The sequence below is a fragment of the Engystomops pustulosus genome, chromosome 1 (assembly GCF_040894005.1).
Source record: "Engystomops pustulosus chromosome 1, aEngPut4.maternal, whole genome shotgun sequence".
NCBI classification, from domain to species: domain Eukaryota; kingdom Metazoa; phylum Chordata; class Amphibia; order Anura; family Leptodactylidae; genus Engystomops; species Engystomops pustulosus.
This window is the reverse complement of record NC_092411.1, coordinates 204338271-204361663: the sequence shown is the minus strand read 5'-3', so window position 1 is coordinate 204361663 and position 23393 is coordinate 204338271. Positions and strand designations below refer to the sequence as shown.

At 39.2% G+C, this 23393-nt stretch overlaps 2 protein-coding genes across 5 annotated transcripts in view; one reads left to right on the top strand and one right to left on the bottom strand.

Moving 5' to 3' along the window:
- Positions 1 to 12674, top strand: part of MANBA (mannosidase beta) — a 42631-nt gene extending 29957 nt beyond the window's left edge. For 2 of the 3 annotated variants that reach the window (XM_072118674.1, XM_072118693.1), the window contains 7 exons: positions 3753 to 3920; positions 5267 to 5485; positions 8351 to 8515; positions 9940 to 10084; positions 10462 to 10604; positions 11436 to 11693; positions 11887 to 12674. In XM_072118674.1, the coding sequence (XP_071974775.1) occupies positions 3753 to 3920; positions 5267 to 5485; positions 8351 to 8515; positions 9940 to 10084; positions 10462 to 10604; positions 11436 to 11693; positions 11887 to 12117 (1329 nt within the window). In that variant the 3' untranslated portion in view covers positions 12118 to 12674. The remainder of the gene's footprint in view (positions 1 to 3752; positions 3921 to 5266; positions 5486 to 8350; positions 8516 to 9939; positions 10085 to 10461; positions 10605 to 11435; positions 11694 to 11886) is intronic. The other variant, XM_072118684.1, reaches the window with a different exon arrangement.
- Positions 12623 to 23393, bottom strand: part of NFKB1 (nuclear factor kappa B subunit 1) — a 54280-nt gene continuing 43509 nt past the window's right edge. For both annotated transcript variants that reach the window (XM_072118651.1, XM_072118660.1), the window contains exons 15-24: positions 22983 to 23124; positions 22343 to 22457; positions 19724 to 19925; positions 17909 to 18078; positions 17453 to 17555; positions 16689 to 16813; positions 16204 to 16270; positions 15172 to 15344; positions 14058 to 14202; positions 12623 to 13222 (exon numbers count right to left, since the gene is read on the bottom strand). In XM_072118651.1, coding sequence (XP_071974752.1) covers positions 13044 to 13222; positions 14058 to 14202; positions 15172 to 15344; positions 16204 to 16270; positions 16689 to 16813; positions 17453 to 17555; positions 17909 to 18078; positions 19724 to 19925; positions 22343 to 22457; positions 22983 to 23124 — 1421 coding nt within the window. In that variant the 3' untranslated portion in view covers positions 12623 to 13043. The remainder of the gene's footprint in view (positions 13223 to 14057; positions 14203 to 15171; positions 15345 to 16203; positions 16271 to 16688; positions 16814 to 17452; positions 17556 to 17908; positions 18079 to 19723; positions 19926 to 22342; positions 22458 to 22982; positions 23125 to 23393) is intronic.

The following is a 23393-nucleotide window of genomic DNA, read 5'->3' as shown; positions in this document are numbered from 1 at the left end:
TTTACATGTGTCAGGATGCATTTAGAGAGCCGTAGTGGTACCAAAACAGAGCGCAACCCCAACAAGTATCACCATTTTGGAAAGCACACCCCTTAGAGAATTTAGCAAGGTGTAATATGTGTATTTGTCCGTAAAGGTGTTTGATTTAATTAGGACTTAAATAGGAAAAAGGTAAAAATTTTCCTATAAAGGTCATTTTACCCCTAATTTTTTATAGCCACAAGGGATAAAAAAATGTAATAACCCCACAAAATGTGTAAAGCTATTTCTCTCGAGTGTAGAAGTACCCCACATGTGTATATAAAATGTTGTATGGGCGCACAGTAAAAGAAAAGGGGGATATTTGCCTTTTAGAAACCAAATTTGACAGAAATGTTTGACATGCATTTGGAGAACCCTAGTGGTATAAAACAGATAAGAATCCGAAAAGTGACCCTAATTTTTGAATGCACACCCCTTAGAGAATTTTGCAATGTGTAATATATGTATTTGCCCCTACAGGTGAATGATCCAATTAGGCCCTAAACATTAAAAAGGTGAAAATTTTCCTATAAATGTCACTATACCCCTAATTTTTGTAAGTCACAAGGGATAATATATTAAATAACCCCGAAAAAGGTTTAAAACTATTTCTCCCGAGTGTAGAAGTACCCCACGTGTGCATATAAAATGCTTTATGGGCGCACAGTAGAGGAAAAGAGGGATGTTTGTCTTTTAGAGGCCAAATTTGACAGAAATCCTTCATATGTGTCAGGATACATTTGGAGAGCCGTAGTGGTACCAAAACAGAGGAAAACCTGAAAAGTGACCCTAATTGTTGAATGTACACCCCTTGGGGAATTTAGCAAGGTGTAATATGTGGTGTAGTGTAATACACGTGGTGAAATGAGCATTTTGAACATACAGGTGGTTTCCAAATATCATGTGCAATGGAGTCCGAGATGGAAAATGCAATTATTTCTGGAAAGTTCAGTGCCCGTTATGTGGCGCCCTTATGAAATAATCGAGGGGTATAGGGAGCAACGTGACCCAACAGTTGTTACAATTATTCATTTTACCGAAATTAATTTACAACAGGTTGGGCGTGAATTGTGAATGTGTTGTGTATAAGGAGGTAGTATATACCAAGGGACCAACTAAACTTTTGTCACTCTGGAGGTGTCGCAGGTCTTTTAGTAGTATGTAGTGTCCATCCTTAGTATATAGTGTCCATCCTAACTCCTCTTTTGGAACAGACTCTTTATTGAGTCCTACTTTTAGAAGCAGCAGAATTCACCGGGAAAATGCTGTCCTGGCAAAACACAGGAACATCTAAACCAGAGCGACTGGGGCCCCGTCCTTCTTGTCCCAATATTAGTTTCCTAATGTCTTCCTCTTGAAAAACGGAGAAATGATACGGCAGGACCTGCACATTGGAACAGCACGTAAGAGTTGTATACCATAATCTGTACAATGTGCACGGCCAGCACTTTTGTACCAAATCTTGGTTTTTTGTAGGGAAATTATCGCCAAGTGTTGCTCTTATTCACCCTAGCGATGCCCATTGTGACGAATATTGCTGCTTTTGGCTGGACCAAATCGACCAGCCAATAGCGGCAAACATGGACAGAGGGGGGCAACAAAACCCCTCTGGACCGCAAGGCAAAATTGGTGGCTGTCAGGAACAGCCGCCACCCTACCCCGATCACCGTGTCTACAGACATGGTGATCGGTATTACTGACGTCATAAGTAAATTCGCTGCTATTGGCTGGTCTGAATTGATGAGCCAGTAGCAGCGATCATGTGGGGGGGACGTAACCCTTCTGGTCCATGGGGCAGGATGGATGGCCGTCGGGAACAGCCGCCATCTTGCCCCGATCACTGTCTGAACCGTGTTGGCAAGTCACTACCCGCCGCACCGTTCTAAAACAACGTGCGTTGGGAATAGGCTATACAATCTTTATTTATTTTTTAAGCAATTTAGACACATAAGGGCTTATTTTTTGCGAGATGAGATGCACTGTAAAAAAACTCTTCATTTTAGTGGGTTTTTAGCTTATTGAAGCAATTTTATTAACTTTTTACGTGTGGAGGAAAATAAAATCATCAATTCTTGTTTTGGATTTTTAGCATTTTTTGGGGGGGGTGTTCACTGAAGCATAACAATAATATATTATCTTTATTCTACGGATCACTACGATTACGGTGATACCTCATTTATATAGTTTTGTTTATATTTGTCCAATTTTATTGAAGAAAAACTAGAATAGAAAAAATTGCATTTGTTTTAGTATTTCCATTTTTATAGCAGCATAACTATAGTATTTTTTGGTTGACTGAGCTGGTTGTGAGCTTATTTTTTGCGTGACAAGTTGTTCTTTTCATTGGTATCATTTTGGTGCTTGTAACTTTTTCGGATAACTTTTTAGAACATTTTTTGTAAAGCAATTTGATAAAAAGTTTACATTTTTGGCAAGTTTTTGGGGTTTTTTTTTACCACGTTCACCGAGGGGGTCCAATTATGTTTAGGATTTATTGTACAGATTGTTACGGACGCAGCGATTCCAAATAAGTGGGTTTTTTTTTGTGATTTAGTGTTTTTTATACTTTATTACTTGTGTACAGGGAAATGTGGTGTTTGGGGGGACTTTCACTTTCTTTTATTATTTATTTTTATTTTAAAAAACCTTTATTTATTTATTTTTATTACAGTTAATGACATCTAAGCTTGAACAAGTGATCTTCTGATCACTTGTTCAAGCTCTTTTACAGCTTACACAGTGCAATACAGATGTATTGCTCTGTGTAATGTAAGGCACTGAGCATGCTGCGCATGCCCAGTGTCTTACAGCCGGGTCCTGCCAGAAGGCAGGGACCCGGCTTCCGGATGAAGATCCCGCAGATCTGCGATCGGAGCAGCGGACCCCCCCCCGGTAAGCGCCGCGGGGGGGTCCGATTCACGTTTACTAAACTTTAAATGCCTGCTGACCGCGGCGTGTTAGGGGTTAACACCCGCGATCGGAGAAATCTCCGATCGCGGGTGTTAGAGGCAGGTGTCGGCTATAATATATAGCTGACACCCGCAGCTTCTGGCCCCGGCTCAGTTCAGGAGCCGGGGCCAGAAGCTTGACGTAATAATACTGCATTTTGCAGGAACGCACCTCCCGCCATGCAGTACTATTACGTCAAATGTCGGGAAGGGGTTAAAAACAAACAATAACCATACTATGTTCCTCACCCTTTTCTATCCAGAGTTATGGCATTCTCTATTCTGAAGCTGCATGTCAAAAATCTCTCACCAGCAGTGGAGCTGGCAGATACTACATTTTTTTCTGTATTATCCCTGAAGCTGAGTCAAATGTATTCTGCCCTTACTTCCCATGATACTTTGTAAAAGGGAAAAGCGTTAATGAACCGCATCCCCCTTCTCCCTAGCGAGACACCTGGAGACCCGGTCCTACTAATAACATGTATCCCTGATCTTTATATGAATTGCATAGGTTACGGCTACGGTACACAAATGCCACTTAGGTCAGTATTTGACTACAGTGGTTGTACGCAAGGCGTCCCCACTTAACCTCTGCATACTAAGTGAAATTGCCATACAGGGGGTATTGCGCTGGACTGTTGATGAGTACAGAGGTTCCTTAGTTTTCTTACAGCTACCCCTGCCACTAGTATAACAATCATTTATCCCGTATAATGTATACTGATAAATGCTATAGCATAAATTGTATAAATTTGTATATTTAACTTATGCTTACTCTTACAGATCAGAAGACTTAAATCTCACCCCTGTATTATTGTTTGGAGTGGCAATAATGAAAATGAAGCTGCCATTGCCACTGACTGGTTTTCAATTCCAAGCTACATGAAGGAGGTTTATGTAAAGGATTATCTGACACTTTATATTACAACCATCAGAGCGTTTGTCCTCGAAGTAAGTGATTAGCTTATTAGGGGCTTGTGTTAATAAAATAACTTGCAAAAATAAAGAAAAAAAAAGTGATTTACTTATGTTTGCAGTTTTTCTTATACCATTCCATAATTTGCCTTTCATTTTGTGTTGTGTATCAAAATACAGTGTAACTACTGGAGTTTTGACATTGTTCGGCACAAACAGATCGATCCAGGTCAATTAAAAAAATAGGATCATCATTCATAGTCTACAGCAAAAGTACAATTTACAATTCGCCAAAAAGACCTACCGTTTATACTTGAGTATAAGCCTAGTTTTTCAGCACAAAATTTGTTCTCAAAAGCCCTAACTCTGCTTATACTCGAGTCAAGAAAAAAATAGTCAAAACTCGCCTTTCCGACGTCACCCGTAGGTCCTATGCTTTATTTGATGCTCCGGTGCTGCCGCTGGTCCTTCAGATCCTCTTCGGGTCCCCTCGCGATGCCGGCGGCTCACAAACAATGAGGTCGGCAAGCAGCTGACGTACTTCTGTGTGCTGGCAGACACTGACTGTGGTAATATTCTTATATTTGTTATCCATGCTTCCTTCCGTCCCTGTAGAATAAAGTTTTAATACTATGCTAATGAGCCTGAGGAGCTCTGATAAGTGTTTCTAGAGCCCCTCAGTGCTGCAGTGTCACAGGCTGTTAGAATGAACAGAACATGTCTCCCTTCTTCCTCTGCCTGTGTAATCTAGCAGCAGCAGGAAGTGTAGAGGGAGGGGAGACCTCCATATTCTGTTGGATCTGGGCATCAGAACCCAAACCTTTCTTAACTGTAGAATATGGCTTCCAGTTTTGGCTGTAATTTACTACAGTACATATGGCTATGGATGGCCTGGGGTGCCAAAGACTAACTAGTAAATGATAGGGCCCACTACATTCACATTTAATGTAATTTATATTCCTTGTACATACATTTTTTTTTCAATCTCCTTGTTTCCTAATCTGATTTATTTGCTTGTTTAATAATTTATCTGGTTTATTATATGGCTGCCTCGGCTGATAGAGTTGCTTGGTCTATTTGTGTGACGTACAGTGAGTGCATTGTGCCTTTCACAACTTATGCAGGGGTCAAGGGGGCCACTGTGGTTGAGGGGCTAATCGGTAGCTTCCCATTTTCCCCCTTCCACCATTCACTGCTAAGAGGAAGTCTTGATCCACTGATCAAAGCTTTATATAGTTTTAATGATGGATACTTTTTAACTATTGTCCTTTTTGGCCAAACTAACTCCTAAGTACGCTGTTTGCCAATATGTTTATATCCATCGCTGCTTCATCCGTCAGTCTTTCATTTTCTTCTCAATATTTTGTTTGTTTTCTTTTTAGATAGATGGAACACGTCCATTCATTGCTTCAAGTCCTACCAATGGGAAAGAGACTGTTGAAGAAAATTGGCTTTCCAAAAACCCCTATGACAATCACTATGGTGATATTCATTACTACAACTATATGACTGATTGTTGGAACTGGACATCATACCCAAAACCTCGCTTGGCTTCAGAATATGGCTTTCAGTCTTGGCCATCCTTTAGTACAATACGTAAGGTACAGCATTCTTACAACTATCTAAAAAAGGGACTATTATTGAAAGCTCAAGGTTGTAGGTTTAGAATTTGTTTTTACAATCATCAGAAAGATGACATATTCTGATAATTAATGGTTTAAGGGGAGGAGAAGGAACAAATTGATTCATTTAAGTCATATAAAAATGTCTGTCTAATTTTCTAATCCCAGAACATCCTGCTGGCAAAGATTTACTCTACAAATTACACAGATAAGATAAAATCTTTATAACAGGGGAATGAGGTATAGCAGAGCTGACTGTTCGTGTTATAGCTGAGATGTAGCTGTGCATCTTCTCTTATCTCTGCTCTGTGTTATCTCTCTTTTTCTGTGTGTCAGATAGTAGTAAATGTTCAGAAGCTAAATGAAAATGTAGTTAAACCTTGTGCCCTGATAATCTAATCACTTTGGTAGCACACAGCATCTCATAGCCCAGAGCAGGGGTCAGGAACCTTTTTGGCTGAGAGAGCCATGAACACCACATATTTAAAAATGTAATTCTGTGGGGAGCCATACAATATGCACTTGCCCCCCAGTAGATAGGTAGCCACGGCACTTGTCCCCCAGAAGATAGGTAACCACAGCACATGGCCCCCAGTAGATAGGTAGCCACAGCACTTGCCCCCCGTAGATTGGTAGCCCAAGTACATGCCCTCCAGTACATATGTAGCCCCAGCACATCCACCCACATAGACAGCTAGCCCCAGCATATGCCCCCAAGTAGATAGGTAGCCACAGCACATGCCTCCCAGTATATTGGTAATCACGGCACATGCCCCCCAGTAGATGGGTAGCACCATCACATGCCTGCTAGTAAATAGGTAGCCACAGCACATGCCCCCTCCAGCATATAGGTAGCCACAGCGCATGCCCCCATTAGATAGGTAGTCATAGCACATTCCCCCAGTAGATAGTTAGCCTCAGCACATGCCCCCTGTAGAAAGGTTGCCCAAGCACATGCCCTCAGCACATAGGTAGCCATAACACATGACCCCCCTGAAGATAGGTAGTCACAGCACATGCTTCCCAATAGAAAGGTAGCCAAAGCACATGCCCCCAGTAGATAGGTAGTCATAGCACATGCCCCCAGTAGATAGGTAGCCACAGCAAATACCTCCCAGCAGACAGGTAGCCCCATCACATGCCCCCAGGTCCCAGTAGATAGGTAGTCACAGCAAATGCCTCCCAATAGATAGGTAGTGCCAGCACATATTTCCCCAGTAGATAGGTAGCCACAGCACATGTTCCCCAGTAGATAGGTAGTGCCAGCACATATTTCCCCAGTAGATAGGTAGTGCCAGCACATATTTCCCCAGTAGATAGGTAGCGCCAAAACATGCCCCAAGTAGATAGGTAGTGACGGCAAAAAAAAGCAACTTGTGTGTCTTAGATGTACACACTGCCGATTACTATTAATCAATGATTTGTCTGAGAGCCAGATGCAGCCATCAAAAGAGCCACATATGGCTCCCGAGCCATAGGTTCCCTACCCCTGGCCCAGAGGGATCATAATGTGTCTGCTAAGAGAGTCCCCAGACTTACTCTGTAATCTTAGACTTAGCTCCTTTCATTCAGTAATGGTCAAACACCAATAAAACTGAGTAAAATTGTAAAGTAAATAGTTAAAATGATCTTTATTGTGTGATCATAACTAGAGTATTAAAATTTGAGAACTTTCTTTCATGGGCAAACACCTTCAAAGGAAATCTACCACTTATTGGCTAGTAGGGTTAATCCACCACTAAATAACAGCCATGTCTAGTAGGTAGAGGACTCCGTTTGCCAGATTGGCTGCACAGCTGGCAATATATCAGGGTTGCGCACATCGGCCCTAAACCCTGGATCTGAACTTCCAATGGAATCCCTCTCCTCTCTAGTAGATTTTCTAACAAATAACAACAGCAGGTTAGTTGCTGTCATTTTCATTTCAGGGGAATCTGTTGGAGCTCTGGTTTAGCAATTATGTAGGGCATCCCTACTCAATTTCTGGTGTTGGAATTAAGGGATATGATATTGTCTTGCTATGTTAATATTTAAAATGTGTCACGAATGCGTTGAAGCAATGCAAGATCTGAAAAGACACCTGCCAAAAGTGCATGACAAAATCACAGTGCACTAACTTTCAAGGACAATCACAATGCAAAAATGTCATTTATTTACAACTATTTACATATGTAGCTTTTCTGTAGCCCCTTTATTTATTTATTTATTTTTTTAATAAAGACAGACAACAGAAAAAGGGGCTACAGAAAAGGGGACACTATAATACTATATATGTATACATATATATATATATATACACACACACATACATACATACATACATACATACATACATACATACATACATACATACATACATACATACATACAGTATTATAGTGTCCCCCTTTTCTGTAGCCCCTTTTTATAAAGACACACAACAGAAAAAGGAGAACTATCAGGAGGGGGCTACAGTAAAGGGGCATTTCATGAAAGGGGGCATTTTAGACCGAGGGCTAGCATGGAGCACGTGTGACCAGCTGTTTGTGTACCTCAATTGAATATTACCACTAAAAACAGTATATACCTCTTTGAACATGGGGTTGGGGGCGCCTTTCGATAATCCGCCTCAGCGGCAGAGAGGCTATACTGATTCCATTGAGATATTACAGACGTGTCAAGATCTTGAGCTGTATCTTTAGTTGTCTCCTTTTGAAAGTCTGTAAAATCTGAATTGATGAAAAAGGATAACCTATAGCAAATCTTCCCACCTGTAGGCATATGGAATGTCTTGGTTAACTTTGCAGGGTTGTGAACACAGAAATGTTATCAGACACAGATTCTAAGTATTTTATTTTTCCTAAGGTGTCAGCACCTGAGCACTGGTCTTATTCTAGCAACTTTAGTGGCCATCGTCAACATCACGATTCGGGAAATGAGCAAATGATGTTCCAGGCTTCACTCCACTACAAGATGCCAATGAACATGGATCCCTTGAAACAGTATTACGATACTTTGTACCTGACTCAGGTATTCCGATTTTTTTTCTTCTTTCTCTGACTTTTTGTGAGGGGGACTTATTAGTGGATGTACATTTTCAAACATAATTTAGATGTTTAAATCCTAATCCTGGAGCACCCAGGATGGACTCAAAAGTTTGTGGGACTGATTATTTTTGGAAGGGGGGTTTCTGCTAAGCATACCTCTTTTTGACCCAAATCTCCAAAATTGGTTTCTAGACAGTTCTGGCAAATTCAGGATACTTAGCAAGTATGTATTCAAAAGGAATGAATGTATGTATTCTTATAACAGTTTCCAAGAGCAAAACAAAACATTTATACTTCGCCTGTTGGACCTAGACATTATCTTTCAGGGCCCAAAAATATATTTTCGGGGAAGATTTATTATGCCGTGTCTGCCAGTTTTCTGGTGGTGAAGGCACATCTCTGCCAGTTTGGAGAGTTTTTTTCATTCTTGCATGCCTGTGACGGTTTGGAGAACAGGATGGGCAGTGATGTGAATCACCTGGCCCGCAACATTTACCATAGCCTTTGTCAGAATGACTGAATTTTTTAAGGAATATTCTTTATTTAGAATCAAAAAGGAATATACCCATCTTTGGTATTTTTATCATTATTAAGTTGTCTTGTGGGGTAAACAGCACAGAATGTATCTAGTTGGTGTTGTGTTTTTTGCCATGGTATCTCCAGGGATGTTATCATTTGGATTTTCTGAGAAAAAAAGAAAAAAAAGTTCCCAATGTTTAGAAAATCCATTCTGGATTTGACTTTTTGTTAGATTATGCATTACAGTTGCTGGATTTTAGTTTGAAGTGGAGCTTTTAAAGGTAGCCTATCGCCTCCACCAATCTTATAATCTTCTTGCAGCATGTTGTAGAGAAATGCACTGTGATTTCAAACAAACCTGTATTATTTCTGTTTTTCTAAGATATTCCCTATGAAATCTATATGCTGATGAGGCAGTTGATGCACCTAGGTCGTGTTCTAAGCACCTGAAGCAAATTCACTTCACCCTACTAAGACAGATATGCTTATCTTTTCTTGTTCTGGATACATGACCAGCAATCTGCACAATTCCAACAGATTATAATGCTTTGTGCTATTGGTATACTCCATTTGATGATAATTTCAGTTAAGATATTTTATAGGGGTTTTTTGTCTTTATAGCAAGAGGTCCCATGCCAAGAAAATCCCATGCCAAGAAATGTCATTGAATGATAACGTTATGCATTAGTTATTTCTGTGGTTTAGGATGATTTATGGAGTGATAGATTACAGATGGTATACTTCCTGATTGTCCTAGTAATGTACACTCAGGGTCACATTGCCCTGTAACATGCTAAATGTGGCCTATCCTCATGGAAGTAATTAAATAAGGTTATTCTGCAGACCTTAACAGATAAGAATAGAATTAACTGTTTTACTCCTTTCCAGGTGATGCAGGCTCAGTGTGTGAAACTGCAGACTGAATTTTACAGGCGCAGTCGGGGTGAAATTGTAAATGGAGAAGGTTTAACAATGGGTGCTCTCTACTGGCAACTAAATGATATCTGGCAAGCTCCTTCTTGGTCTTCAATAGGTATGTTACAGTTTGATAAAGGAAGCAAAACGAAACATGTGAGGGTTGCAGGCTTTTGCATCTTACAGTTGCCCCTTGCTTATCATTGGTAATATACCCAATGCAACATTCCCACCAGTGCAGACAGCATGTTGGGGGCGGCAGGAGACTAGGATCCAGAGTGGCTTGCTAGACAAAAGGGGTCACGGTAGCCTGGGTCCCTTGATAGGCCTTATTCATATCAGTCTGGGGCTGCAAGAAGCGAGGGAGGCAGTTTAGCTATAAGGTTATCTTGTGCATGAAAGATTGTATTTGTACTTGATAATTTCTCATAATAACTTTGGATACTTCTATATTATGTGATGATGAACTTAAAATACCATTTCATTTTATTTTAGAATATGGAGGCAAGTGGAAAATGCTTCATTATTATGCCAAAGACTTCTTTGCCCCTGTAGCAGCCAGTGCTGTTGAGGATAATAATACTTTAACTATTTATGGAGTGTCTGATTTGCTAACTGATTGTTCTTTGAAGCTAACCGTAAGTTTTACCAATAATCTATGTAACCTGACTAAAGCATTTAAGTGAAGATCTTATGGAAATGTGAACTCGGTCTTATTGTTTGTTTTTAAGAAGACTGCACTACTGAGCAACACATTAATACATCTACCCCAAAAAGTAACAGTGTAGATCTAGACCAGTCTAGTACTGTGCCAGATTTATAGTATAATTTTTGGTACTATAACACCATATTGGTGCGGATACATTTCTTCTTTTTCTTATTTTCTGACTGTTCTGGCAGCACAAAAACAAGCAGGGACAATTGAATTCCCTGTCTGTTGTAATGCACTGATCGGTTGTATTTAAATATTGTGATGCAAAAATGCTAGTCACTTTTGAAATGAGAATGTAAAATGAAGATATATGAGATAAATTTAAAAAAATTTGTATAGAAAGAGGCACTATTCATTACAAAAGGAAAAAAACACACACACACACACCAAACTTTATCTTCAATTTTATTGTAACCTCCTTGCACAGGTAGTGCACCGCACACTTTAGTACTCATTAACACATACATGTCCGTTGCATTCATTTGTAGTCCATATTGTGTTTTTGGCCACATTTGTGTGCATCCTTCACCCTTCCATGGCTGCCAAAAAAATTCTGATCTGCAATCATGGTCGGTCCCTTTTCCTTTGAAAATCAGCTGTTGTGACAAAGTCAGAAGACCCTCTTGCTCATTAGAAATATTGGCTGTTATGTTTTAGTCTTCCAGGATACTGTAGATAACAAATGGTTTGATTCATTTTGAGGTCAAGTCAATTGCCAAAGACATCTCTTAACTTGTAACTAACTAATTTATTTCAGATTAAAGTCTACAGATGGGACTCCCTGGTACCAGTCTGTGAAAGGGTGACAGATGAGTTTGTTTTAGATGCAAGCAGTTCTAGAGTCATCTACAAGGAATCTGTCTCAGAACTTCTCAATAGATGTGGGAATATCTCTAGGCAGCACAGTGTTGTTGTCTTCTATTTGTTACACAATGGAAACCTATTTGGGTCAAAAAACTGGCATTATTTAAGCTCACTAAAAGATGCACAAGGACTAATAAAGTCGAATATTACTGTAAGTACTACTTAAATGTAAGCACTTTTTCCAGGTCAGATTCAAGACCTGGAATGGATTCATACCACTTTTAAGTCATTTTGAAGATATTATCAGGTTTTCATATGTGAATAATTTGGGCAGTCAATCAAATTTTTTTTTTTTTTTTTTCTATATACACGTCATTTCTGATTTTATTTTATTTTCTCTTCAGGTTTTTATCTCCAAGGATGATGCAGTTTATGTGTTCACGCTGATGAGCCCCAACCCAGCTGCTTTTGTTTGGCTGGATGTCTGGGACATAGCAGGAAGGTTCAGTGACAATGGCTTTCTTCTCACTGAGGAGAAGACAGTAGTTTATTTCCATGCCTGGGAACCTACAACTGTTGATGAGCTGAAGAAATCACTCCAAATATCCACCATACGGGACATTTATGAAGAATAGTGACTGTGTGTGAAGGACTACAGATCATCTAAAACAGTGATGGTGAACCTTTTAGGGTGCCCAAGCTACACCAAAAACCCACTTATTTATCACAAAGTGCCGAAACTGCAATTTATTGCTCCCTGTTCTGTCATGGCTTTCTATCGTATTGGTGTCTTGAGGACACCAGTACTGTTGAAAGAAGGAACAATTTTTTTTTACTTCCCACCAACACCAAGAATCGTGAGGCAAGAGCTCCAAAAATTATCCAGCCCTGTCCATACCCCCTTGAAACGTTCTGAAGTGCAGAAGGAGGCCTTGAGTCACTCAACCTGTATGGTAAATTCTGTGCCATAGGTTTGCCACCACTGATGTAGCAGTACATTGGAGAAATAGCCATGGTCATGTGGCAAAAAGTGTGAAGGAAGGCTTAATTTTACCACAGGTCTGTAATTTTGTGATTTATACATGTAAATATGTAAATTGGATGATCACATTGTCAAAATATAGAAGAAACAATGCCGGCGGGGTTTTACAATTTTATTATAAAACGCACAATAAAAAAACCTTTCTGAAAATGTATAATATTATGAAAAAAACAAGGACATGGTTACAAGGTGTCAGCCTTGGTATGTATTCCACTGCAATGTGTATATAATTAAGTAGCAAACCCTTCTACTGACGGGTAAGTGGAGAAATTGCATAAAATCCTCAATCCTTTCATTGTTAAGTGCAACAATTCCTAAAAGGTGCAACTGTCCCTGCTCTATGACAAAAACATAGAAATGCCAGACATTCATAATCTTTGGTTACACACTTTGAAGTGCTATATATAACAACAATAATAATAATAAATCTATACATTGACTCCATGCCTGCAGCCTTTTAGTGGCTCTAGCGTTTCCAGTGTAAATCGGCCGCGTTCAGAAAGCACAGTTATCTTATCCCTAGTTATTGCAGAGTAGATGATTGTCAAGTTCAGAATGGAGTTCAGAGAGTTCTGAACCTTCTTTTTGGAAATCACAATGTGTAAGGTTCAGCTTTCTAAAGGATGTTTCCACCCCACTGTCACACATGCTTTCATGGTACTGCTGCTTGTATTCATCAGGTGTTGCTGACTCGGGATCTGCAAAAAAGAGAATGAAAAAGGAATTCAGTGCTCAGGAAAAAATAAATCTAGAACAAAGAACCATAAAGGGGTTGTTCAGGTTATGGCACAATGTAGCCAAATCAAGGAATTTGTTGAAATAACCAGCAACTATCTAACAATCTCCAGGATTTGTTGTTATTTAGTCATCACCACTGACGATCACTGGCCTCAACCATTTGTTAATGAGGCCTGTAACCGGGTTTTAGCAGTGGTGTGTATAAATGGACACATCAACACTGAACATATGAAGAAGGTGGAGTGGTTGTATTCAGTCATCGTTTACATAAATATAGCTTAGTTATAAATGCATTATGCATATCAATGTAATATCCAATAACATCACAGTTCACAAGTATTTAAGGAAATTTTAATTAAAACAACACAAAAAACGCTGGTTTTTACTTTTAAATAGTTTCCAAAAGTAATGCATTCACAGATGTTAAGGACTCTTGGGGGGAAGGGAAGTCTGTCTATAATAAACGTTTTGCTGCCCAGAAGATAAGGCCTTGCTAGAGGTTTCTAGGAGTGTTTTACTCCCCTCTTCCCATTAAAAACCTGCAGGATAAATGCCAGAGTATACATGTGTATACCAAAGTGTATGTGTTTGGCCCACTGCTGATAAAGGTGCATCTTCACATACTACACAACCTGCATGTTATCAAGGACTGTGGAGAAACGCATTGCACAACCTATAAAATAAATTGTTTGCAAGTTACACCACTGAAGGTAAAGTATCCACTATTGATGTAGTCTTAACCCAGCATCAGTGATGGTTCATTATTGTTGCCCTACAATCCATCAGTATTCTCACCTGTTTCCTGTGTCTCAGGTATAGAATCAGAGAATTTATGTGTAGGTTTATTGCTTGGCTGTGACTCCTCAATGACATCAATAGCTTCCGTAAATGACATTGTTTTCAGGGCAGAAATAAGCTCTGCGACTGTTCCTCCAGAAACCTGAGACAAAAATTGATTTGGGTAACAATAGTTGTGGAGCATACACAGATGTTTAAAGGCATAGGGGGAGATTTATCAGAAGCATCTGAGAGCAGAACTGTTCTAGTTTCCCATGGCAACTCCTCAAAGCTTTGCCTTCATTTTACCACAGCTATTTATAAAATGAAAGCTGAGATCTGATTGGTTTTCATAGGCAGCTAGAACGTTTCAGCTCTGACACTTCCTGTTTAATATACAGTACATTAAGAAACAGTGGGGATGTATGAAATGGACTGCACAAAGGTACATTATATTAAATATAGGATAGGAAAGATTTATGAAAAAGAAAAATGTTAAAGGAAACCTACCACTTAAAAGTGGTAGGTTTATACACATATACATGGCACAAGCTCAGGGTGAGCTGGTGCCAGAGGATATTTTTGTTAGGTGAACAAAGCTCCTATCGCAGAATTCTAAGTTATATTAACTTATAACTCGGCGCACCGCACTTGAGCACGGCGCACCATGCGCGCGCCGGATTCTAAAGTGCTGGAGAGCCAGTGACGTCACCAAGCTCTCCGGCACACGCGTGCCTGCGCAACTTAGCACGGCCTGTTTCCCCAGTGCTAAGTTGCGCAGGCACGCGTGTGCCGGAGAGCTTGGTGACGTCACTGGCTCTCCAGCACTTTAGAATCCGGCGCGCGCATGGTGCGCCGTGCTCAAGTGCGGTGCGCCGAGTTATAAGTTAATATAACTTATAAATCTGCGATAGGGGCTTTGTTCCCCTAACAAAAATATCCTCTGGCACCAGCTCACCCTGAGCTGGTGCCATGTATATGTGTATAAGCCTACCACTTTTAAGTGGTAGGTTTCCTTTAAGTTGTAAAAATCCATGACTGTAAACCTGCATTTGTAATATAAGCAAACACACTACATTTTGCTGTGTCACTTAATTTTTGAAATAAGAGGCCAAACGTATGCCGTTCTCACCTCAAAGTTGTCCAGTAATGTTTTAGAAGGGGCAGGGCTTAACCTGAAAGCATTGTTTAAAATTCCCAAACCAAGGTGCTGTGCTAGTGTAGACCAGTTCTTGTCTGCATCTTCACTTTGTAACAACGAATAAAGTTTCTGCTTGGAATCTTCACAGATGGTGTTCATATCTCCTAGACAATACAAATATTTGTCACTCAACAAAAGAAACCATTTGAATATCACACTCTTGTCTACCAGCCATAGCAAACTGTGGCTATATGGTCTGCCATGTACTTGCAATTGATGTGATTTTACATTGTCAATGCTTTGGAATTCCCCATCATATTTTAACTACTCTGTAAGCAGAAAGATACAGTGTAATTGGCTTAGCCCCGGGGCCTTTCAATATTCGTGAAGTCTGGAAAACAAGGCATGTAGCCATACACTATGCAAAATGTATCTTTTTGTGGTTTTACAACTTTGTTTTTTGGGTTATCTGTGATGAAATAGAAATGGGTAAAATTTTTGCAGAATCCAAAACGGCCAAAAATAAATATTGAACTGTTGAAAACACCACCCACCAATGCTTCTACTCTCATGCCCCCTGGTTTGTTTTGATATCATGCTGGCAACATTTAAAGCAAATAACCTCATGACAAACTGTAAGGAAAGAAGCTGCTGGAGGAATTAAGAGGTAAGTAATGCTTTCTTTGTTATCTTTTACCCCATTATGTCTTTGCCCTGATTTTATTCGATCTTTAACATACAGTTATATGGTACTCTACTACATAAATTATATATGCATCCTTTAAATAAAAAATAAAGCACTTTTTTAGAAAATACATTATTCTTTCCAATCCCTTACACATGTCTTGATTTCTCATGGGCTACTTGCTTACCATGTGTAGTCTGATCCTAAATTCTAATGTCTCTCTAGAGCCTTTTCCCCCTCTTCTACTGTTTAAAGTTTTAACTAATTTATAGCAACCACTGAAATTCTGGCGTATGCATCAGTGTTGTAGTGTTCTTATGTTTGATTACAAAACATACCTTGTAAATAGTTGTCTTCAGAATTAACTGGTGATAGATATGGCTTTCCACTGAGTATTTCAAACACCTATGGTACATACCGTGTGAGAGACCAAATCAATAAAATAAAAAAGCAGATATCATTCTACATTTAGGTCCATACTTCAAGCTGAAGCCAAGAGAATTGGAGTTGGCAACTTCATGATAAACATGCTTCGCCATTGGGTTTCCATTTCTATATAAATGCATATAGATTTTCCCCTCACATCCCAGTCTTTGAGTTTCGGATACACAGGCAAGATTCTTTTTTCAATTACACCCCGGCTGATCATACATAAACCAGTCAACAAAAATCTACATTGTCAGAGCGTTCTTTCCATGACCAGAAAGCCTCTTTAGACTTTTGACTGACCTTTCTAATTTGCATAATCAGCTGTAGGACACAGGAAAATTTCTATAGTAAATAGTTGCCTTTTACAGCATTTCCACAAAAAACTATCACTTACCTCTTCACTTGTAGCCATGTCTAGGGGCTTTGTCCCATGGACAATTCCTTCATCTATGTCATTTCCATCTTCTCTGTTCCCATCAAGGTACAGGGGTTCAAAATTTTCAATGAAAGAGTCAGCGCCTAGACGGAAAAAAAAAATGTAAAAAGAAACTATAGCAGAATTTGAGAATTCAAAATAAGAAGTAACAGTAAGACTTCCATGGAGAAGATCTTCTTGAGTCCATCAATCCATCACACTTTGGTAAGGGCTGTACATTCCTGTCATTGAGACCATGCAACCACCATTTAAGGACCCTGTTGCCATGCTTACTGCTTGTCTACAGTCTCTACTCTACGGAACTCTATTCCATCTCTTTGGTGACATGTCTGCTTGATTGATGTGTTGCCTGTTAATTTACTACTACAAGGTTGAGTTAACCCTCCAAGAGACTAAAACATGTCAAACAGTAGACAGAAAATTGCCATGAGCAACCAGAGCCGTTTTGTGTTCAGACACCACTGATAAATCTCCCCAGCTTTGTGTTTTGAGAAAATTTAGCACCTTCCACGCTCTGGACCAAAGAAATGGGCGCATGTGGAGGGAAATAATGTGATGCCACCTGGCTGTTTGCCTGTTTTCCCTCTATGGCTTTTACCAGCATCCCCCGTGTTACAGAACCACTATACTTTCATGACTATGATCTGACGGCTTGCCAATTACACAGGCAACCATGGATATCACTCATAAAAAAAGTCATATATGAGACTGCCCGGCTGTACCTGCTGCTTTCAAGAGTGCAGTTAGTTTTGTGGAGCCTCTCCCAGCTGCTATGTGGAGAGGTGTATTTCCATCATAAGTTGTACTGTCCACGCAGGCATCCCCCTATTAGAAAATAAAATACAGTAATATCAATAAAAGAACCATCATACAGGGTCTGCACATTTAGGTAATTTTAGGGATATAATTAATCCCATTGCTGAAGTTAATCATAGCAATAATTTATTAGCATAATATAATAGAAATATAATAGAATTGTTTAGTCTTGTTAGGTTTGACTGTCTAGTAAATAATTATCTACATCATGACTAGCTCCATCCACAAAAAAATTTAGATGATAAATTCTGTGTACAGAATGCTGAGAATGCTAATCATTAATAATTTGGGAAACTCTTTAATACTAGAAGCTTTATTTAAACTCAAAAATATCAAATCAGAGACAAATCGCTAAATCTCACCTCAAGCAGAAGACAGCCTGCCAGAGAAATGTTGTCCTGCTCCACCGCTAGGTGGAGGGGGCTTCTTCCAGACTTTTTCTCCTGTGCATTCACATCTGCTTTTGCTGATATCATTAGTCTAAGACATGCCATACTATTTGCCATAACTGCTTCATGAACTGCATTCAATCCTGCATGCAAACAGTGTATGTTTATTAAAGTCATAATAAAGCATCACCTAAGTTACCTGGACAAAAATAGTTTGAAACGAAGGGTCGGGCGTATGCCTCTTTGGCTCAAATTTTTTAAATGAAAAGCGCTGTTTTACTTTCATACTTGTGAGTATAATAGAAAGAATTTTATACTTTTAAAACTAAGATCTATGCCATGAATCTCCTTTTATCCCATTTTAAAATCTTGGAGATCCGGCTGACACGGAGAAAGTTTGCTGCTCGAGTAGTGTGAACAGGACACGAAAGAAATTATACCGGAGAAGCGAGGGCAGATTGGATACTTGTCTGTGTTATATTTGCAACATAAGGAAGACACTGTGGTTTTTTTCTGTGATTAATCTGGACAACAATTGGAGGTAGTAGCTTGTTTTTTTCACTATTACATAGCTAAAACAACTTTCTTAATGCTTGTTGTATTTGAGTAATCTCCGCAGTAAATATGCACATTGCCTTGTGTGTGTTGAAATGCAACATGCTCCATACTTTTTTTCTATAACAAAGTCCAACAGGCCTAACTTGCTGTTGAGATCATCAGCAAGTTAGGCCTTAAAGTGTAACCGTCATTCTGAGCAAAAAAAACTAAAATACATAATTCTGCTCCAGGTGTCCCTGGGAATCATTCCTCAAAGTATTTTCCCTCTTGGTCCTCATTTAGTACATTTTTTGGACCATAGCAACCAGGGTTTCCAGCTCTCAAAAAACCTACAATCAGCAAGATGGAGAGGCGGAGCCTGCCTCCTGTCACCTCATCACAAGCACCTGCTGCTGACCAATGAGACCATAGCTATCCATCTCATATCTATCAATCTATCTCTTATATCTATCTAATATCTATTTATCTTCTATCTATCTTATATGTATCTATCTATCTATCATCTATCTTATATCTATCTGTGTATATCTAATCTCTCATATCTATCTATCTATCTATCTCCTATCTATCTAGTATCCATCTATCTATCTATCTATCTATCTACCTAAGTAATACTCCAGCAGAGCACATGAGGGCACAGCTTGGAGTCTCTCCTCTCCTGCCATTTCCTGTGTGTGTGGGGGGAGGGGGGGGCAGCAGTTTCTGTGTGGATTATTTGTTATACAGTATACAGGTGTAGGGGAAGCTGAGGAGAGATATGTGTTTAGGTGTTCGGTCACTATATTAGTGAGGTCTTCTCCCTGCACATGGCTGAGTGCTGGGGCACTGAGCCATGAGGTAATCAGCTGTGTGCAGTGAGCCATGAGGTAATCAGCAGTGTGCAGGGAGAGAGATGTGTCTCCTGCCCGTAGTCTTCTTTATGAAGACTGAATGTCCATAGTAACAGCTATCTGAGCATTCACTGCCATCTAGGGGAAGTCTGCAGAATACAAGAGGAAGGAACAAGATTTGGGTAACTAATCCAATTGCAAAAGGGCTTAAAATTACCTGCCCTACAACATATCAAAAGTTTTTTGAAATGACGGTTACACTTTAAGTACTTGGGTACCTGTGGGTAGCTATCATTCAGATTTATTGGCTAAAAAGAAAGCTTCCTTTTGCCAAGAATATTTTCCACTATTTGGGTATCTCATGTTCCTTTCAGGAAGTATTGTGGTAATAGGTACTCACCCTCATTGTTTGGATGATCAATGATCTCAGTTGTCTTTGGGTGTTTAAGGAGAGTCCTTAGTGTCTCTGCATCTCCTTCTTTGCATGCAAGTTGCAGAGCAGAATTTCCATTGCGGTCTAGCATTAATGGGTCTCCTCCTGCTTTTAGGATTTCTTGAACAATATCAGCTTGATGAGTGATGACAGCCAAATGTAATGGAGTCTACAAATGTTCAAAGATTTATATAACTGACTTTCCATTTAAGCTTTATTTAAAAGTAATGTAATTTATAGTAATGCTATCATATTTAAAGAGGTTCTAACAAGTTAGGAATTTATCCCCTATCCACAGGGGATAGTTGTTGAGGGTCAAACTGCTGGGACCCTCCAATCAAGAAAATAGGCCACCAGCAATCCAGAAGACAGGGGTCCCGTTCTCGGTACCTTAATTGATGGAGCGGCAGGTCAAGGATGTTTCCTGACGCTACATTCAATAGTATGGGAATGTGGAAAAAATCGGATATTGTCGAGCACTATGCTCGCCTATGTCTGAATGCTGCTCAACCCTATAGTGAGAACAGAACCTCCATTCTCTGGATTACTAGGGGTTCATTCTCATGATTGGTGGGGTTCCTGTAATTGGACCTTCACCGATCACTTTGTTATCCCCTACTCTGTGGATCTGGGATAATTTGCTAACTTGGTCCAACACCTTTAAAGTGTATTGTTTTATATCTTTAACCTCTTTCTTAATATCAGATTTGTGATATTCCAACTCCCAGCAACTCCATCAATCAGCTGATTAAATGGCCCATGGCACTCTGATAAGCATTGGGATCTAGGGCTGGGTACTGCCTAAACTGTTGTACCTGGTACTACAGCTTACTACAAACCAGATTCATTCAAATGAATTGGATTGAGTTACAGTGGGTACAGAAAGTATTCAAACCTCTTTCTAATATTCACTACTTGCAGGTGCGTAACTACATGGATAGAAGCCCACAGTCAGAGAGCCCTGGTATCTGGGGTATTGGGTGTGCTGTACGTGTGTAAGCGCGGGGTGTACATACTGTATGTGTGTGTATATGGTTCTGTGTATATGCTCTAGATGTGTTTGAATATGTGATGTGTATATGCTGTATGTCTTTATACACCTATTCAGGTGCATACAAAGTAGTGTGTGTATGTTGTTTATATGCTGTATGTACACTGTATTTATATTTGGTGTGTATATATTGTATGTATGCTTATGTTGCATATGTGGAAATAGTGTGCATACATAAGTATATAAATGTGTGTGAATGTTACTCACATGTGTGAGTATACAAAAAATGTCTATTTTGTTAAGTGGAAGGGGGGGACTGATTTCAGAAGTCTGCTGATTGGTGTACACTCTGCATCCCATTTTGACAGGAAAAAAACTGAAATGTATATATTTTTGCTAATTCATTTGAACAAGAAAAACTGAAATATCACATGTTCATAAGTATTTAACCCTTTGCCCAGTATTGAGTAGAAACACCTTTTGAGCCTTGAGTTTTCACACCTGGATTTGGGGATCCTCTGCCATTCTTCCTTGCAGTTCCTCTCCAGTTCCGTCAGGTTGGATGGTGAACTTGGTGGACAGCCATTTTCAACTCTTCCCAGAGATGCTCAATTGGGTTTCGGTCAGAACTCTAGCTGGGCCAGTCAGGAATGGTCATAGAGTTGTTCTGAAGCCACTGCTTTGTTATTTTTCAGCTGTGTGCTCTGGAAGAGGTGTTCATCCAGGATATATTTTGTACTTGGCCACATTCATCTTTCAGTCAATTTCAACCAATTGTCCTGTCCTTGCAGTTGAAAAAAAACCCAGAGCATGATGACCCCATGTGTTTGGCATGTTATGAGCAGTGCCTTGTTTTCTCCACACATACAGCTTAGAATTAACACCAAAAAGTTCAATCTTCGTCTCATCAGACCAGAGAATCGTATTTCTCTTAGTGAGGGATTCTTTCATGTGCCTGTTTGAAAACTCCAATGAAGGAGTAGAACCATCTCAATGAGGATCAGAAAAAAAAATGGACAGCGTGAGTTAGATGAGTGTCACAGCAAAAGGTCTGCATATTTACGACCATGTGATATTTCAGTTTTTCTTATTTAATAAATTGGCAAAAATATCCACATTTCAGTTTTTTTGTTATTTTTTTTTTGTGCACAGTGTACTTTTTTATCTTACCAATTTGCTGCAATGAAGCAAAGAGTGAAACATTTTAAGGGGTCTGAATACTTTCAGTATCCACTGTACCTGTATGACACTATGACATACAAGTATTAAAACAACAATTTACATTTAAAACCGTCACATACTGTATTACAAAAACATTTCATTTTACAAAACCCATATAAAACTAATAAATAATGCCATTTAACATGCAAGCAGGGTGTATATTTGTAATATTTTATTTAAAAAATATGAGAATTTTTCAATCATTTACATATTCTTTGAATGTTCCCTGTATTGAGTACTTAAAATCTTTGCACAACATGATTAGTGTCCGCCAGATCACATAATTCCATACACTTTTTTTTTAAATTGCCACCTTTAAGCACATATGAATGAAAATAAGTACTTAACTGGTTTGTGTTGAACTGGTAACATACCTGATACAGATCATTTCGTACATTGATAATATCTTCACATAGAACTCCTGAAGTTATTTCTAGGAACATCTTAACAAGTGCAGATTGTAGATGGATGACAGCCAGATGAAGAATACTAAAACAGAAAAAAATCACAGTCCGTTTCTGAATACGCATAACCGCCCACTAGAAAGCGCAAGCATAAATTTAAACTCATTGTCGTAGGGGGTCATCTATCTTAGATTTTCTTTTTTTCTCTTTCTTTGTGCCTTTTTGTTTGCTTTGCACCTTATTTGCACCTATTTCATAGGTTGTTTAAATGTAAAAAAATTTCTTTTGCTCCCTAAGGTTTACCTTGTTTATATTAGCTTTGCAGATAGATGCTCTTATTAGTTTTGCGCAAGGTGGTTGAATTGCGCCAAATTAAGTGCAAACTAAACCTTTAGCATTAGAAAGTTTCTTTCATGGAAAGAAGAAAAAGCCACAAAAAGGTGAAAATTGCACCAAATGAGAGGCAGGAATGGAAAGATTTAACACAGTAAAAAAAAAAAACTTGATAGTATTTAATGATAAATTAGACCAAAAAACAAACCGGAAAAAAAGAAACAAAAACAAAGAGAACTATCTATGATAAATGGCCCCCATGATGGTATTTTCTTACTTGTCTCCGTTCTCATCTTGAACTGAAGCTAGATGGCGCTGCACTGCCAGTAACTTTCTAACATCCCCTGTTACTGCATAGTCAAAGAGAGAAGCTGCATGGCGCTTTGCAAGTTGCACAGTCTTTTTGAATAATATACAACCTGAGGGAAAAAGCATAGACGTCATCCTCTCTGATCTCTGTGAGCATTTTGTATCCTTCCTTTTACAAAGTCACAGTACCCTACCCTGTGCCCTGCTACTCCTGTGAAACTGGAAAAGAGAGGCGGTACACCAAAATGAATATATTTGGACATAATTAAAGGGAAACTGTTATCAGGAGCCCTTTTTCTGGCTTTCCCACATCCCCATAGAGAATAGTGTACACATTGCTAAAGTGTTTTTATAGTAAAACTGTCTTTTTCCAAAAAAA